Here is a 19,251-nt window from a genome sequence, read left to right on the forward strand (position 1 = left end):
AGTGACATCAATGAACGAGAAGTCAAACTAGTTATTGGTAACATTTCTGTCTACCAAATTACACAAGAATATTGCACAATCACACATTCTCATAGCAACATGATAAACTACAGCAGTTTTCCAGGAAATGTATGCAATGGAATGGGTACCAGAACAGTACAAAATGTCACCAAAGACACAAAAATTACCTGTTTTTTGCACTACCACTCTTACCTTTGGAAAGAGATTTTTATACAACAGTACAGATTGTTTAATGACTACTTTTACACCGGGAAACCCACAAGAAATTTTTGTCGGTATTTTCTGTACTTCATCCTGAAAATAGTTACTTAATATATCCCAAGGCAAAGGTGTCACTAAATCTAATCTAATTTTTTTCATAGAAGGTAGGCCCTAGATTTGCCTGCCTCCAGGCTGGGAGTCACCTGGCAGTAAGGAGAGGGCAAATTAAGAAGGACCACTGGAGACTCACCAAGATTGTAAGGGGCAGAACACCCATAAGTAAAAGCTAAGCTCAGCTTGTCAAAGAGCAGACAGCAGCCTACAGCTACTCAAAGGACAGTTCAAAAAGATGGAAAGTGTCCAGCTCCTGGATGTACTTTGCACAAGCACATACATATATTTGCTGATCTGAGTAATTCCCTGCAGCTCAATGGCAACTAAAATCACTGTAAGTGCTTGAACTACTAGATCCCAAGAAAGTATTACTGCTGTGTTGAACCAAAGGGAAGACACTGGAAGTCAGAGAGGCACACAGATCTTGGATGTATTCGCACCTTTTTGCTGCTTGGGCAAATTTCTGTGAACAACAAGAGGGTACTGACACAATAATTGACAGATTTACCTTCCTACTATGTGCCACTGTGTGGAAATAATTGCTATTTTGCACTTGCTTGACAAGTAACAGTTCTGGTATCTTTACTATTACTCATAAACAATTAGTAGGGTTCCTAAAAAACACCCTTAAGTTTAATGCAGTTGTAGGCCTAATTTGTATGTTTAGGTTTGACACATTCTAAATGAATTGCCTCATTTAAACCTATTTTCTATGCCTGATGTATCAAAACTGTGGCAACTGTGTGCAAGTTTGTCACCTATTGTGTGAGTGGAGTTGAGAATGGGGCTGATCCCAGTGCTTGTTGGCATGCTGACTGATGAGGTGGTGCTGTGCAAGGATGTTGAATTGTAATCATCTGTAAGAAAATAAACAACATATCAGGATTAAAAAGTGAAATTCTTTTTTTCATATGGCTTTGTCATCAGAAATGTCTTACACTACAGCACTTCTTTGTTTTTGTTTTTTCTTAGGGGATTTTTGTAATTTAGAGAAGACTGCTGCAAGAAAAGTCATGTTAATACAGTAAATAAACAAAAAAAAATAGTATCTAAATAGAAAGCAAATTTTTAGGAGCATACCACTTACAAATGAATTTTGCTATGTACAATGACAATGTTTTGGTCATGATTTAGTCATAATTCCAGATGAAGTCAACATAAAAATAATGTCACAATTTGTGAACTAGGAAAAACTAGAACATTTTGCTATATTCTTACAGTAGAACACAATTATGAATAGTGCTTGTGCTGTTTCACAAACAACAACTCTAGGTAGCGCTCGTTTGCCAGATCACATATCTTGCTCACTATATTTCTTACTATATCTCATTATTTATAAACATTCCCTGTTCATAAACCACTGACAGGTTCTATATTCTCTTTTAGGCTCGTTCCCATTGCTCTTGCTTTGGGGATAGCCTTGTTGGTATTAATTGGCATTTTGATGCTACTGTGGTGACTGCAAGACTCGCCCCTCAGATCCCAGATCCTGCACATAATCCTGGAATTGCCACTGTGCCAAAGTGCAGACACCTTTTCAATTTGATGAGCTGGAAAAGGCTACCCTGGTGCTGAACACCTTGTTTTTTGTTGGAACCTAGTCACTGAGAATTTCAGACTTTCTGTGCTGACAGACACTGACCCCCAAGAGAACACTGCATTTGACCTGAGGCCGTTGAGAAGGCTTCCAAAATGGAATGATAGAACTGGGATTATGGGTGTGTAGTTTGAATAGAAGTGTCTAATATCACATGGTGGAAAACTTAAGAGTTTAAGGTTTTAGAATATATATAAAGTAATATATAGTAATATATATAAAGCAAGATGGAGGTTTTAGGGCCAAGGTTTGTCTTCCTTCTTCACCTTCTTATTCATGGGTCTAGGTACTATTGTGTAATTGGATACAAAAGTCCACATTGCAGGCTGCGAGAGATTGGTTAATGGGTTAAAAGTAAAAATAATTTAGGTGTCATTTCTTAATTGGACAGTTTATCCTTAAAAGGTCTTATAGAGAGAGAGAGATAGAACTCCATTTTTAGGTTGTTAGCTTGAAGTGCTGTAGAACTCACTGTTTGTGGGACTGTAATATAGGTAAGAACTAACAAACATCTGAGTCCAAACAAGAAATACCGTCTCGAGCATTTAATCCCAACCCTGGCAAAAAGAAGATAAGCCGGGACAAGTTTTCCCCTAGAGTTTTGAGAGCAGAGCGCGGCTTCTAGAGGCGGCCAGCAAACCTGTGGCAGCGTTCCCGGAGGCAGGAGGAGTGCGTGCGGTGGGGGCAGCAGAGCTGCCGGTGCGTGCTGGGATGCTCGGCGCCGGGCTGGGGGTGGGCTCGGGGCCCCCCTGCGTGGAGAAGTGCGTGCTGTTTGCGAGGCTGGCACCTGCGGTGAGAGGTACAGCAGGGTCGGTGATGCTTCAGTCAGCTGTGCCCGGCCGAGGAGGGACAGAGCTGCGCACAGCACCAGGGTGCAGTGCGGCAGCGCTCTCACACTGAGACACTGGGAATTCTCAAGGAAGCAAAGGCACATCGAACATTAAAAGTGCAGGGGATTCAACAGGTGTCAGATGAACAACCAGCATGTATATTCTTTTTTCGTTATGATTGTGCCTTTCATGCTAAATGCTTCGTTTTAAAATACGTTACTCAAAACCAGACTTGTTTGATATTCTTGCCTTTTAAAACAGAATATTTCATTTTGTTGGGTGAATGAAAAGGTGTTATACACTCTGTGAGGTAATTGTGTGTGAGAAAAAGAAAGAAGTAATTTTCAGGGGAAAAAAATTCAATTCAGTTCTGCCATGTAAATTTGTTTCTTACCAGGTGTGGGTTCGGCCTCCTGCCCTGAAAAAGAGAAAGAGAAAAAGTGTAACTTAAACTTTCAAGGAATTTGCCTAAAATATAAGAAGACACATTCCTTCCTCCCAAATATCAACTAAGCTTTCCCCAGGAAATTGCACATTCTTAAGTTTTATTTAGTGGACGTAGCAGCAACCAGGCCCCCAAAATATCAAGTATGTAGTCACAGAATCACAGAATGCTCTGGGTTAGAGAGGACCTTAAAGATCATCTGGTTCAAACACCCCTGCCATGGACAGGGATGCCACCCAGCAGATCAGGTTGCTCAGGGTACCACCTGACAAACTTCCATCCAACTGTTTGGCTCCTCCTTCCTCCTTCTTTTGCTCTTTTTCTACCAGATCTTTCCCACTATGTTTGTTTCTTGGATTTATCTCTTTTTTGTGGCACTTGTTTTTCAGATAGCTCTTCCCTTTTTATAATTTCTCTGTTACTTCAGCTTCCCTACATGGCACTTCACAACTGCTGTAGCTTTACTCTTTTGAAAATAAACTCCAACCTTTAAAGTAAAAAGTCAGGTCTCTGTGAGAAACTGCAATACTTGCGAGAGACACATAAATATCCTGTTCAGGTGTCAGCATCAAAACCATGTATCTCATCTCTGACACAAAAGACCAACATAAGCAGATCCTGGCGATGCCTTGGGTTCCCCGGCATCACTGGGACTCCAGAGATTTTTTTCCTTATGGACCTGACAAGCAGCAGCACATGTGTTGGCTGCTCAGTGGCCACCATGGATTCTGCAATGTCACCTGCAGGGAGTGAGAATTTCTTGGTGCTTGGAACTGTCATGAACTGTGTCTAAGCCATGATATGAATATGAATATACACAAAAGTTAAAATCTTGCAAATACTTTTCTAGTGAGCAACTGAATTTGTAGTGGACTGTACATTATGCAAGATCTCTTACTACAAATTACAATTTAGAAAAAGCCAGTAGTCTGATACCTTATAGAAAAAGCAACAACAAAAGTCAAATGTAGTTCAGCCAAAACCAGTAATGCAGCATTTATTTCTTTACAGAAGTGGGGAAGGGTGTTGCCTAAATTCTGATCCATGAGATGAGGATATAAGTCTATGAGGTTTGCCTGAAATCATATGAAACTGTCATAATAATATTGCTCTTAATTGTTAGAATATAATCTCTAAAATTTAACAGACTCATAACACAATAACGTGGGTGTAGAAGCCACTATATTAACAGGTCTAGGCTGTTAATTCATTTATATCTATACACCTTCCTTGAAACACAGACCATGCATTCTTTTCAAAGCTACAGAATCTCAGCACATGAAACTTCCTAACCTAAGAGAGGCTACAGATAAGAAACAAAAATATAGGTGACCTTTTGAACTATCAATGTACCTTCAGCATCTGTAACCTGTCTGCAACATTTCTTTACAACAATTGCATGATCTATAACTATATGCATTAAACTGCCCAGGGACCCTGTAAAAGCTAACATTCATATCCATTCATATTTGTCATAAGTAATAAATTTTCAATGTATTTTCATGGTTTTCAATTCAGTGTTTGAAAGCAGGTACTTAGTAATTCTAAATTCCATAAGATTTTTCTTTTTTCAAATGGCTTATTAGCTGAAGAATCAATTATTCCCCTTTCCTTTCCCAAATCTTACTTTGGTTTAGCACATCAAATATACCTCAAGCCAAATATTACCTTTCTGTGAGCATTGACACAGATTAACTTTCCCTTAGAAATTTTCCAAGAACAGAAAAAAAGAAGTTGCAGAAAAAGTCCTAAATTAAACTCTGCTTAAACTAGTGAAACATTCTGAATTACTTTTCAAGCTATTTACTGATCTCTGATGCAAACATAATAGAGATAAAAGCATATACATCAAGATTGCCTCTTCCAAGTAAAGTGAGATAATAAGAGGTAAGGGGGATCATTAGAGATGTTAAATATTACACATAATCATGGAACTCCAGGTTAGAAGAGACCTCAAGAGATCACCTGGTCCCCCTGCCTTGCTCAGAGTAGTGTCTTAAAACAGTATGGAAAATAATAGGCTGAGATTGCCCTTTTTTCTCCCCTATAACTAAGCACTGTCATTTTAACAGAACTTCATGGCAGTTTTGTACCCTTCCAAGCATTTCATGGGTCTCCTGCTCTCCTGTGATTCTGTTCCCTGATATGCTTTATTATAGCAATGGAACAGGAGGCAGTTGTAAAGATTTCAATAGGTGGCACCAGAACACTAAAAAATCCTCTGAAAATGGAAAGCAAATGCATTTCCCCATGAAACCTTTTTGAGAGATACTGGGTAAAATGAAGGAAAATCCCAACACACCAAAATCTGTTACTCTGATATTAATAGGTATATTACTACTATTAATTTATTTTTCAAAAGATGTACCAGCATTTAGAAATGTCTGAGCCAATCTCAGGCTAACCAAGGTAACCTCAAAGACAAAACTGTCTGCTCGTGTTTATATTCTAATACATAACTCTAGAAACTTGAAAGCTGAAATCCAAAAACATCTTTAAAATGTAATGAGGATGTCCAATCCCCCAAACACGTGCTGTGCAGTATGAAAGCTTGATGATTGCCAAACTGAATTGTTCTGAGTTTAAATGGGAACTATCCCAAAACTTTTCTCAAAGCTTAAACTGCATCCAACCATAAGACATTCTTAAGACAATATCTGTAGGATAACAAGGATAACATCTGATAACCCAAGCAGAAGAATTAAAGCATAGAAAAAGTTCCTACTACTGCAGTAAGTTTTTCAAGCTTCCCTTTCCCTTTCCCTTCTCTTGATTTGGCCACCAGTTGGCTCCTGCTGACTTACCTAAAAGATTTCAAACCCATCAGTAATGTTTGAGCAGATCTGGCCTTATTCACATGCCCTGGAAAAAGATACAACCAGCAGCTCATCCCAGGGGCAGATGGGAGCCTGGCTAATTGCTTTCATTCTCCTTCCTACCAGCTGGGGGACAGAATGCAGCTGCAGCTTCAAAGAAAGTTTTGAGATGTAATGACATGCTGCCAACAAAATACACCTAAAACAAATGAGCTGATCACTCTTTCTCCTGCAAGCCCAAAGATGAACTGGCCCTGGAAGTGAAACACGGAGTACTGCGTTATGAAGTACTTTCGATGTTCAACAAGAAGAGCTAACGGAAAAATCGTGAAAGAATCCAAGCCACCAAAAAAAAGCCAACCTCTCAAAGCCCTAGGACAGCAGGCTGGCTGGCTCACATCTAGAGGTACAGGAGCTGCTGCATCACCTCTGCAGTACTGACTGCACTCACTGCAGTGAACTGTGGTTGCACCTGTATAAGAAATCCAGCTGTATAAGGAGACAGCTTTTTGATGTTTTATAAAATGTTTTCCCTTGGCAGGACCAAGCAACTCAACAGAAGACATCTGGGACCTAGAATATGTTAAAAATGTGTTTCAAGGAAGTCCAGATCTTCTCAAGCAGCAGGAAGTGCCAGCACACATTGCCTGTGTGTATGTGCTATTAATAACACAAACTTCAGCTGATAAGATGGACATCCTGTTGAATCAGCATTAAGAGCCTAAAAATGTTATCATATTTATAGACGCAGAAATCCATTAGTTGATGACAGGGGACATGCCTTTTAATTCCATTCTGCTGCTTAGTTTGCACAGTGAATAAAATGGACCTGGTTTTGTATTTCCTGCTGGACTGGCCAGGAGGCTGAGCTTGCATGGCAGCAGCCCAGGCTGTCTGCCCTGAGCACAGGACTGCTGCAGGACTGCATTCCTCCATACACACAGCACAGAGCAATGTGGGCAGGAGGATGCCTCCTGCTAATAGTGCATTTGGTGTTTTATCTAGCCTGGTACTGCACCAGCTGGCTCTTCACATCCAGCTGTACTCCTTGTGTGTTTGCCAGCGCTGGGAGGGGGCAGAGGAAGTAATCCTTCCTCTCAGCCTTGCGTCTGTAAAACAGTTGGCAGCCGGATTTTGCTACCCGGAAAAATGCTTAGTGATTCTGCAGAGCTGCTGCCCTTTTCCCAGGATCTCTCCAGCCTTGAGGATATTGGACAGATCCCAGCAACCCCCACCAGGCAGCATTTTACACCAAGCAACTAATGTGGGTCCAGATTCTGCCTTCCCTCTTTTCACAGCTGAACGGCACTGCTTCAGCAGGGTCAGGGCTCTTCACATCTGCACAGAAAGCAACAGGATGTGGTCTACTTGTTCAGATGGAGTAAAGCTCTTTGAGGGGGTCTCCTAGCAAACAGCACAGACATTGCAGCTCCCCTGCAAGCCAACACTAAACTGCAAAAAAAGAGCAGTTCCTGGTGGGAGGTGAAGGGTGATTGAGGCAAGGAGCCTTATAAAATACTGCCAGCCACCGTTTGATTTATTTTTAAACTTCAAGTGGGATAGGATGTAATTCACACCTACTTTAAGGCCCCCTTGTGCTGCCAGAACCAGCTAAAGAGACCTCAAAGTAAATGAGCATCAGGGCCAGAGATGTTACTGTTCTTTTTGCTGAAAATACAAAATGAAGGAATCGGGATCCATTGCTACTTTACAGACAAATCGGGGCAGACCTAAGAATAGACTAGCAAACACCTAAACATCTCAGTAATTCCATACCACAGAGGACCCCTCAAATTTTATAGGTGGGATCACATGTGCTAAAGTGCTTTCATAATCAGAGACGACAGAATTATACTTTATTCTTTATCACTAATTCTGAGGAAGAAAAAACTAAGAATGTTCCCAGTTTCTGGACAAACTGCTGCTTTTTGAAAATTGAAGAAAAGAATGACAATAGAGATCATATTAAAAATATGCAAAATTTTTTAATGCTCTGACTCAAAAAATAAACTACTCATTTGACTTTACATTATAGAATTTTCTCAGGTGACTGAGACATTTCTGAGGGTTCTAAAACAAAAACCTACTCTTGTGTTCATTGAGGATGAAGCCATCAGATCACTTCTAAGTTATTCATAAAAGTTATTGATAAGTCTTCATAGCCCTATAGCAATACATAAATAAACAAACATTATAATTTATTTTCTACAGGCAATATTTACAATATTTATTTCCACCAGGAATTAGGGAATAAAATGTTGAAACTGTAAATTTTAATTTAAGAGAAATTCTAAAATGTTTTGATTAAGAAATGTCAATTGTCTGCTTTGGCTATCTGGATTTAATGTCCATTCTGACTTTTCACAATGATAATTAAAATAATTTCTATCTTATTTCTCAAAAATTTTTTTTTACAAGTTAATTTATAATTGCCTCCCATAGCAACACAGTGCTGCCCAAGAAGCTGATTCTGGAACTCTTTCTTGCACCTTTAACCTTTGGTTAAAGCATTATGTGAGAGTCAAAGGCCTTTTTGTTCCCAAGCACCTGCCAGTGCTGAGAGCTGACTTGCAGTGGAGAAGGCGTGGTGTTCCTGCAGAGCTCAGCTCAGCAGTGAGTGCTGGTCTAACTACAGCTAACAGGATAGGATGGGGTGTTAGCTTTCAGTGAAGATTGACCTCTGAAATTAATGTTTGTTCTGGATCCTTGCTGTCCACCTTCCAAGACTGGAATTTTCCCTATCCTCCTCAAGTAAAGAGTCAACTATGAGCATTAATCAGTATTTACAGCTATGAGGAGGGTAAAAAATTCAAATTAGCCAGCAATCAAGTACAAGGGGGAACAACCAGAAGAAAGGGATAGAATTAAAAATTTTTAACTGACAGATACATGGAGGAACACAATGTTACAGGATATGTTGAATATTTCTGACCATTTTAAAAAAGTATTTTTCTTATTCTGATTATGAAAAATAAACATTGGAGTTCAAGTTTTCCAGAGGAAAATAAAAAAAATCAGAGCAAAAGAGAAATTTCCCTGAGAAATATTAATTTAATGGAAGTAATACTTGTTACCAATGATATGTAGAATTTCTCAAAACCATAAACCTGAAGTAGAACAAAAACCAAAAGCAGCAAATCAAATTCTTTTTGCCAACACAGTTCCTGCAAACCTAAAATAAATACCCAGGAATATTGGGTGTTTAGCAGCCAGAAGGAGGAGTTGTCTATCAATTGCACCATACTTTAAATGACATTTTCAGTCTGCACAGGACAGTTTTGCAGTAACCCACTCGAACAGCTACAGCTAATGATGCCTTTGCTGCTCTGTGGTTTCTCTCATGCTGTTTACTTCTGCATTTCTTCTACAGAACCCTGCTCAAAAGGAAGAGGGTGCAGCATACTGTGGTTTTGAGCTTAAGTGCTTCCAAATGCAAACGGAGTTACCATAGCACCCACATGCCCAAGCAATCAGACTTATCTTGGTGCTAAACCACTTCTCTAGTGCAGTCATGAAACATCCCTATTAAACTCCTTTTCATAACATTTGCATTTGTAATTATTTTCAGTTGTACAGGTTCATTAACATGATACAGTGAGGGGTGGCAATCTTTGGGATGAAGTCCAGGCTGCTTTGCAGGGAGTCCTTGTCACCATGTGAATTGTCTCCAAGAGAGGAGAGTATCAAACCCTGAAGTAACAATTCTTTAAGCTATGAAATGCTGGGTACTGTCCACAGTCACTAAGAAAGACCTGTACATAAAGAATTAAAGATTGGATGTGATATTTGTTTGGCAATTTTGTGCTGCATACAAAAAAATGTGTTAATGTTTGCTTTGCCCTTTATATATTTCCAGTATTTGTACATAGAAAGTCTTGAGTCAGATTAATGTTCTTCCCTTCTCTGCTCCCCAGGCCCAGTCCCTCTAACTTCATCCATGACTTTTCCAGCCCTGCTATACCTTCCTTGATCTGCATTTCCCACATCTACCTTGAACAGAAACACTTGCTCCGTATTACTCTGCTCAATGGCACTGACAGGATGGTTCTGGATTTGCTGAATGGATATTGTTTATGGCAAGCAGAAGGAGGAGAGAACTTCTATCTATTATATGATCCTCTCCATTCTTACTCCCACAGTTTTTGCAATTGCTGACTCTCTTGGTCACAGGAAGCTGAGGAGAACAGCAGAAGGGAGCTCAGTTCTCAAGAGTTTTGATCAGAAAAAAAGGCTACAGCTGAGAGCAGATTGACTGGCTGTTGATGAGAGCGTGAGGCAGGGGCAAACTTCTTCATTTCAGGCCCTTCATTGGACCATGACTTATTTAAACACTTGACTCACTTCTCTGCTTCTCAGAGACATATACCTTTGAGTTTCTTCAAGATTAAAGCATTATCTGACTTTGTAGATCTTCCTGATTGCATATAACTTTTTATGTAATTTTGCCAGTAACAGAAAATGGTTCCTCTGCTCTAAAAAACAAAATCAACTTGGAAATACTTCTTTAAACTGTCTTTAATTATCTCAAATTAAAACCATAAACAGTTTAGTACCATATGAAGAGTAAGGGAGGGTGCAAGTAAATGATGTTTAAGGTCTAGTCCAATGCAAGTCTTTCTGTGAGTCTGTGATTCTAAGATCAGCATTTTAGCCACTGATAACATAAAGCCTGTTGAAATCAGAAACATCTTCTGCTTCCCAGAGTAATATTAGCATGGAATCCTTGGATCAACAGCTCTGTACTTACTGGGAGCATTATGTCAGTGAGGACTCTAATCAGTGATTTTCAAAAAGATTTAGCCAGTGATTTTTAAAAAGAGCATTTTTTTCAAGAACTGACATCTGCCTGTGAGATATTCCATTTCATAATAGCATATTTCTCTGATCCACTGCTATGTTAAACACCCTACCAAACCACTTGTTTGATTGCTGTGCACTGCAGATTTGTTACTGATAAAAGATACATGAATGTACCACAGGAGTGCTATGGCTTCACCTTGCCCTCGGCTGAGGGCAGGACAAGCAGGGCTGTGTGGTGGCACACAGACTCGAGCCAGCAGGACCAGTGGTCACATCAGTGTGACAAATGACAGAGCAACAGCCCCCCAGAGAGCAACACCGAGTAACTGCTGCAAAGGTGCAGCAGCACTGACAGCACCTGAGCGTCGTGCCCCTCAGCAGTAGCAGCTGGGGACAGAAAGAAGCCAGAGTCCCAAAGCTGCAGTCACATGTGTACCTCTGGCCTAGGAACACAGGAACATAGGAACATGTATAGCTGTAGCTGCACCCTTCCCTGAGTTTTTCCCTTCACCAAGGTGAATTTTAATTGAATTATCTGATGATTGTGCAGTCCAGGCCTAAGGAAAACTAGCGGCTTTATTCCACAGCAGAGAATCCACAAGCCATTGCTCAGTACCTCCAGTCACTGTGCTGGGTTTTATTGTGCCCAGTCATTCTGCCTGCACAGCCTCAGCCTTTGAAAGATTCACAAATCAGAATAAAGATGTGGCACAAAAATTTCCTTTTCCAGTGATCTGTCATTTGTATTTCTGTGACTTCTTGCTCCAAGCTTAACAGGACCCTCAGCACTCCCTGTGCTCCGTGAGCTGAAGTCCCAGCCTTACATCTCCAAGCAGCAATGCTCTAAACTATCCTGCTAGTCTCAGTCATTTCCTATGACCCAGATTTCTTCCAGCATGAAGAGAAGATCCTAACCAGCACTGGCTGATAGACAACTAGCTTCTGTTTCTTGAAAGGATAGAGAGTACAGAGGAAAAAAAATCATGCAGTTCAGTGGAGAACCGTTCCCATACCAACTCTGCCTGCTGGCAGCTTCCTCACCCTCCCGGGGCTGCCAGCTGCAGCCAGCAAACTCTCTTTGTTTCAAGGGACACTGATTTTACTTGGCTACTATCTTCACTTTTTCCTCCAGACATTCAGGCCAAAATTTATCAGAATTGAATATCCTTCATCAAATACGCTACTGAAAAACATTTGGATTTTGTTCATAAAATACTCTGACAGCCAGTATTCACTGACCAACAGCTAAATCAACTGCATACTTGTTAGGGTGCAATTTAAACCACAGTAAACTATACACACAAAATGTTGATAGGAAGTATAAAGGTCAGATTCTACCAGCATTATTCATGCAAAAATCATTTGAAAAGTAAATCATTCAGTGATGTGTACCATTATCTTCCAGAAAATTGCCTGTTAAAATTTATCATTTTTTTATTATTTCCCTGGAGGTGTTTAAGAAATGGCTGGATATGCTACTTAATTCCATGATCCAGTTGACAAAGTGGTGTTATGTTTTAGGTTGGACTTTACGATCTCAAAGTTCTTGTCCCAATTCTGGCATTCTGTGAAAAGCAGAAATTACACTTTTTAAACTAATCAAAATGTCCTATATTTGATGTGCGACCTGAAATCTATCTTGTCTTCAGCTAGAACAAGAAAAATTGGGACTGTGACCAAATTCTACCCAGGAATTCCACTTTTTAGTCACTTAACTGCATGAGTGGTTGGATGCACCCTCCATGTCTGTGCCTCTCTAACATCTCATGCAAAGTGGAGAGAGCAGCATATTGCATTTAGAAATTAATTTAAAATTATGAAGTTCACAGACAAGGGATCTGAAAGTGACATAAAAAATATGCTCACATCCGTCTGATTGCATAAACAGGAACTGGCTGCAAAGAGAGAAACTCCTTGAGCTCGAGCTCTCAGAATGCCATGTACACACTTACGAAAGCCTCTCACTATCTCAAAATCTGGATTGCACAACCTGGGCTCAGTCCCTTCAGGGAAGCTGAGCAGCTGAGCAGGTCAAGAAGGGGCCCTGACTTCATCTCATGTTAGAAGCAATGATGAACGGATTGCAGAAGAGAGCAGAGTCCACACCACTCCTCTGGAATTCAACACAAACGTTCAGTGAAAGTGATTTCTTGATCCCCTCTCCTTCTTTATTTTTCTTTTGAAATCAGACCAGTAATTTTGGTACCCAGTGCTGGGCCTTTCACTGCATTTTAAATGTGTTCTTTTTTTTTTTTCTTTTTTACATTTGCTATTTTCATTATAACAAAGAGGAGATGTGAAATCCAACTTTAACAAACCACCTGATAATCACAAGCAAGTAGACGTAAAAACAGTTCATCTAGTTTTGCTTTAAATCCCGTGCTGATCATCCTCTTCTAAAAGATTGTATGCTGAATGTTTCAGGAAATAAAAATAAAGGCTCAGAACAGAAGGACTTCACTCTGCTCACAAGGTTTGTGGTGTCCCATATTCCAGCACAAATCTAAAGCTAATGCTCCTCAGGATTTGAAGACTGATTTCAGTATCTCTTTAAATAATTCAAGGCAAAAAGAACATAAATAGTCTGTGCTTCCATCTTTTGCCTGTGGCAAGGAATTTTCATTAGCATTTAAAGTTTCCCTTTTTTACTATAATTTTTTATTTTAAAAGTATTAAATGAGAGGTCTGGGAAAGAAAAGAAAAATCAAAGATACTAGATAAGGATGCTAGACAAGAATTCATTTAGGAAAAGAATTGTAAGGACCTTTCAGTGTATAGGGACCCATGGAAAGCCCTCAGGTCAAAGTTAAGAGAACATCCAATTTCATGCTCCAAATAATTTTACACTCTTTATATAGGCACAGCTATGCACAAGCCAGGAAATTCCACAGACCTGCAAACATTTCTTATGTCTAATAATAAGAAATGTGTATATAGCAGCATTACACACGTTATGACTTGGAGGTGGGAGGTCAGAATCCAAATTTGATTTGTAACACAAGCATCAGTTTGTATACACACATCCTCATAGAGGGAGAAGTGTGGAAGAAGTGTGTGCTGTCTGCTGCGATGACAGACGGAAAAGCTGAAGCAGCAAGACACAAGTATGCGCACATGTGGATAAGGCTTTTCTAAGTCTATACTTTTACAGTATTTGGTAGAAATGCTGGTGAATGTATGGCCACATGAATTGGTAAAATTTACTGCTCTTTCATTTTTAATACAGAAATAGATAAGGTTTTTTCAGTTGTATAGATATTATTCAGTACCTATTATTTCGTATTTCATATGTATGCCCCACAAACAAACTAAAAAAGACAAAACCTTCTGGCAGGTGCTCAGTGAAGCACAGAAATTTGTTATTTGTCATTTACTTCAGTGGGAATTAAGTGTAGCTTGAAAAACGATCATAGTTTGAAGAAAAATCGCATGAATCAAGACTTCTAAAGAATCTGGCATGTAACAGATCTCCTAATAAGCCCCAGCAGCACACACAAGCAGGAAGAGGGCACTGACAGGGTTTAATTCAGCACTCAGCTCTGCTGGCTCAGGAGGGCATGTGAGCCTTGGTACCTCCATTCGGTGCATGGAGACCAACTCCAGTCTGGGATCACCTGGATTTCCATGGGCTGCTCTGCACCAGTAAACTGTTAGGAGTACTTGGCTAAACTGAGCTATGATCAAAGCTCTGCACAATCTACAGCACCCACCCCCAAACTCTTTATCAATTTTTTAAGTTTTCATTGTCCTTGATGCTGAAACAGAAGCTTTAAAGGTAGTTTAATTAATACTAAAATTATGAAAGACCATTTTGAATGGTGCCCAACATTAGCAAGGCAACTGAAAGACAGACTGCAGCATTTTAGTCAGGATTATCAAGAATACCCTCATGAGCAGAAGCTTTGAAAAATCTATAAAAAAGGTAAAATCTAGCTTCAGGATTTCCATTTTGCTGCATAAGACCCTTTTGTAGGAAATTCCATGGTAAAGGATGCATGATAGTTGCTCTGCTCATCTGCTGCAAACAGAATAAATTCTGCATAGTTAACACAATGTGATCTTTCTTTCCTTTTGGATATAAAGTATGTTCTTTATACACATTTATGTAACCAAGACCCAAAGTACTTAAGGACAGACCAACATCACCTGCGGTGACAACACCAAAAGCAGTCTGAAATAGTGCAATGAAAGATATGTCAGACTGTTTTTAAGGTTGACAGGGTCACAAGAAAGCTTTACAAAGACTTTCGTACTTTCAAGAAAATAAGGAACATGATGATCAGGGAATGGAACCCTGTACCAAGGATATAATGAATTTCTGTTAGGGTACAAATTGCCAGTCCACCAGGGTAACAGCAGGTGTAAAAGAAAATTGAACTAAAGACTGTCAATTCATTTTTGGCACATGTATGGGGCAGACAGCCACCTCAAAGGAACAGGATTCTCTCATGAATGGAAACAGAACTTATTAAAAAAATTGTCCAATTAATGCAAGAAATGGCACTGAGTTCCACAACATCTACACCAAGCTGATCAATCCCACACCATGAGTGACTGGGGAACTGGCAGTAGCAGAGGAGCTGGCTCTGCAGAGGTGAGTGGCTGGTGGCTCAGTGGGGTCCCACAGCACTTGGTATCATGAGGAGCTTCTCACATTAGAACCATGCAATCTATTGGACCATGGCTTTGGTCTACATTACAAGAGGAATACTGCCCTCTTGCCAGAGCATTGGCCCTCCAGCCAGGAGTGCAAGTGCTTTTACTTGTGCAAAGGTGCACAGTGCTAAAATGGATTAACTGACAAATTTGTTTTGTCTTTCAATCTTAAGTTACTGGCAGCCACTAATGAAAGTCATCTTCTACCTCATCAAAGTTAATGAGATTAGGCACTACACTCCTGAAAGCCATTGTGAGAGTCCTGCTTCCACCAGTGGTTGTGTTACTGCTTGTTCAGGCGCCTCTCTGCCTGGCACTGCTGCACTGTGGAATCGTGTCCTTTCTGGCTATGACTCATCACAGTCAGTCAGCCACATGGTCTAACTCCCTTTTCAGTTTAAATCACCTTCAGGTTAGATTTGAGTGGTTTAACCATGGGAGGGTTCCCATTGTCTTGTTCCTGCTTTCTGATCATAGGGGACAAAGCTGAGAGTCAATGTTGGTGTTTATTCATTAGCCAGCTCAAAGTTTTGCTTTGGCAGAGATATAGAGACATCATACAAAGCAGATAAAACCCACTGCAATCCACCACCTCAGCAGGAAGGGGCAGAGGAATTATTTTAACACTTAAAGATAGATAAAACCCTTGCCACACGTGTTTGCTCTGAAGTAGTAAGTTTAACAAAATGTCTGCCCCTGTTCCTTCCCAAGCTCTGCGTTAATGCTGGCACTAACAGCTCCTGAAGCACGGCTGACACATGAATGGGCTCAGAGGGCGTTGGGGCAGGTGCTGCAGAGCTCCACTGCCTCCTGCACATCCCCCAACAATGCTACTCTCTGTTCTGCAGCTTAAAATTGCAAAAGCCATATGTGATTGGCTACTTTTTGCCCATTCTTTTGCCTCCTACCCTCCCTACCCGCCAATGTTTAGGAGCTCCTGATTCAATGCTCCTTCAGCAGCTGAGCTGTAAACTGCAATGGTCCCATGTTCAGGGAGCTGGTCCCTACCTGCCTGACTCCCCCTTATCTCATCATCGTGCATCTGCTTATGACACGCTCCATGAAACTGGCCCACAACTCTGATGATGCCCCCACAGCACAAATCTCTCCATCTGAAAGCTGTGCTCAGTCTAACTCACTGTCAAAACTGACATGTTCTTGCACCACAGTTTCACTAGGAACTTACAGCTGCTTCAGACTTGCCACCTAGATGGCCGTTTACGAAGTCTTGACAGTTTGTTATCTCTCTGCCAATCTGATCAGAAATTCTGAAATTCAGAGGTCATAAGATCACAAGGATTAGTCCAGTCTTCTACAGAGACAGTAGTTCAGATTTGCTTGCCCAGCAAGCCTGTGATGCATAACCATGTCACTATGTTTATCTTCCTGGTCTTGACCAGTTTTCACAGGGATAGTACTTCAGGTAGACTAAGAAGCTTAATTAAAATTTGTATTTCTTTTCAAATAACATACTGATTTCAGAAAAAAATCCAAAATAGACCCAGTCAGCTCCATTTAACAATTCATTGCTAGAGTTGCTAACATTATAGAGTAATAAAAGGAGAATGTCTACTTCCCTAGTCAATAACTTCATCTGAAACATATATGTATTTCAAAAATAAAACACAGTTGAATTTTTCAATAATTATAAGCTGCATATTCAACATCTTTGGTACAAAGGTAAGAACAGACACAGGAACTAATGCAGAAAATAATGATTACAGATATACAAGAAAAGTTGCTTTATCTATCAGTTCTATGAATTTACTCCTGTTCACCTGCAAACCTAAAATGGTAGAGAAGTAGCCAGGATTGGTTTTGCTCCTCTGCCACCACCAGGAAGAGTTGCATGAGCAGAGGGTTAAGCTCACAAGGCACACTTTCAACTGTGCACAGGCAAATCAAGCATAGCTTTTGAAAGTCTTTGCTGTTTTTTAGCAGTGCTTGGAGCTAATGGACTTATTTCAATTTCCTGGTAAATGGCAGCCTGCAAGACCTAAATGGTGTGACAGGATGTGGGTGCCTGAATTTTATCTCCATTTAGCAGAGCACTGCTCTGTATTTAGCAAAGCAGCTTTCTGCTTGCATTGCCAGCAAGCACCTTCCCATTCCCAGGAAAGGCTACCAGTCAACCCACAAATGAGTAAACTTCCTCACTGAGTAAGGGAATGCAAAGGGTGGCAATGTACAGAAGCATTAACACTGCAGCCTACATTGTTTGAAGACACAGAATTTTGCAAACCTAAAGAACCAGAAAGTGTAGCTGCCCCAATGACTAATTTTTTTTCATTTTTAGCATGCTTTTCTAGCTACAAAGCACTACATAGGCAACCACCACAATGACACAAACCTCACAGTACACTATGAGCGGTGTAAATATCTAAGAGCAAAGACTGGAATTTACCTTCTGTGAGCATTGCACAGAACATCCAGAGACTGTCTTGGGCTAGCATGGTGCGAATTGCCCAGTACAAACATCCAAAGTACTTTTTACTGTTATCCTTCTGCTATTACAATTTCATGTATTTTTTAACTACTGAAGCTTCATTGATCTATCTGAAGTCCAAAGAGTCACTGTTAAAATGATGATCCCCTGACTACCTCTGCTGCAGCAGCTGATGCTCAGGCAGCTCTTTTGTTGTTTTGTTTTTTTAATTGGAATTCCATATTCAAAAGTCCTTCAAGACATGTTGAATGAATTCCACAGCATTCAGCTCTGAAACTTGCTTCCTAAAGACAACATCCACAAGCATTTTTTTTTTAATTAGCTTTTTTTTCTGTAAAAGAAAATCTAGCATTAATTAAAATTATTAAAAAAATAAAAAAAGCAACAGGTCCCATTTCTGCTCTTCCCCAGTGCTCCCAGAAGCAAACACCTCATGCTGTTAAACTGCTGGGCCCCATCCCCACACCACTAACAGGTTGTAGTCAACCCTGCTTTCTCCTGTTGCCTTAAACTTTCCAGCACTGAACAGGAATCTCTCTGGGGCTGACTACATGAAAACTTTGCAAAAAAGGCACTTTAGTCTTCTGTTTTATTACTTCTAGTACTTTTTAACAATCTAGCAGACCCATCGAGTTATTCACAGTTTTTCTCATACAGTGGAATAATTTGTTAATTAATTATGGTTTATGTGGTTTCCTGAATTAATTTTTTTATTTTGGTAATAATTACTTTGAATTTTTTCTTTATCTACAGTAGTAGATATTATCTTCAGTTAGTATCATTTTAGACGGATTTTAATCTTCAGAAAACCACTAGTACCTACACAAACACTCATAACCCAGCTTTTATTTTTTTTCTCTGGCTTTATTGCTCCCTCTTCACTTAGGCTGAGGCAACTTGTGCAGTGTTGTCATAATTTCCTTACAGGTTCTAGGATTTCAGTTTATATTTGTATACTCTCTTTCCATACATTCTAAACTGCTTTCTCCTAGAGCTAACTTTTAAACTCTTGTCTCAGAGAAGACTAGAGCTCATATTCTGCAGAAATAGCACTGGGTATTTTAAAGGAGATGTAACTTTTCCTGTTTAAATTATACCCAGAAGATAGCATATATACTTGCAATACATTGCATTTATGTAACATACATCTCTCACTTTCTAATTCTAAGAGCATGTATTTTTACAAGACTATCTCCAAATACTACTTATAATACAGAAGCTCTTCATGGTATATCTCTGCCATGGCCTAAAACTGTGCAAGAAATTCCTTGGTTAGCGATGCTGGGAGACTGAATTAACTCTGTTTCTTTGTATGCCCAATTTCC

The 19,251-nt window shown here is 39.9% G+C and overlaps 1 protein-coding gene across 2 annotated transcripts in view; it reads right to left on the reverse strand.

Annotated features, from left to right (window-relative positions):
• Nucleotides 1-19,251, reverse strand: part of PTPRC (protein tyrosine phosphatase receptor type C) — a 59,383-nt gene that overhangs the window by 22,953 nt on the left and 17,179 nt on the right. For both annotated transcript variants that reach the window (XM_033068112.1, XM_033068113.1), the window contains one exon: nucleotides 3,158-3,181. In XM_033068112.1, coding sequence (XP_032924003.1) covers nucleotides 3,158-3,181 — 24 coding nt within the window. The remainder of the gene's footprint in view (nucleotides 1-3,157; nucleotides 3,182-19,251) is intronic.

The sequence above is a fragment of the Catharus ustulatus genome, chromosome 9, assembly GCF_009819885.2.
Source record: "Catharus ustulatus isolate bCatUst1 chromosome 9, bCatUst1.pri.v2, whole genome shotgun sequence".
Classification (NCBI taxonomy): domain Eukaryota; kingdom Metazoa; phylum Chordata; class Aves; order Passeriformes; family Turdidae; genus Catharus; species Catharus ustulatus.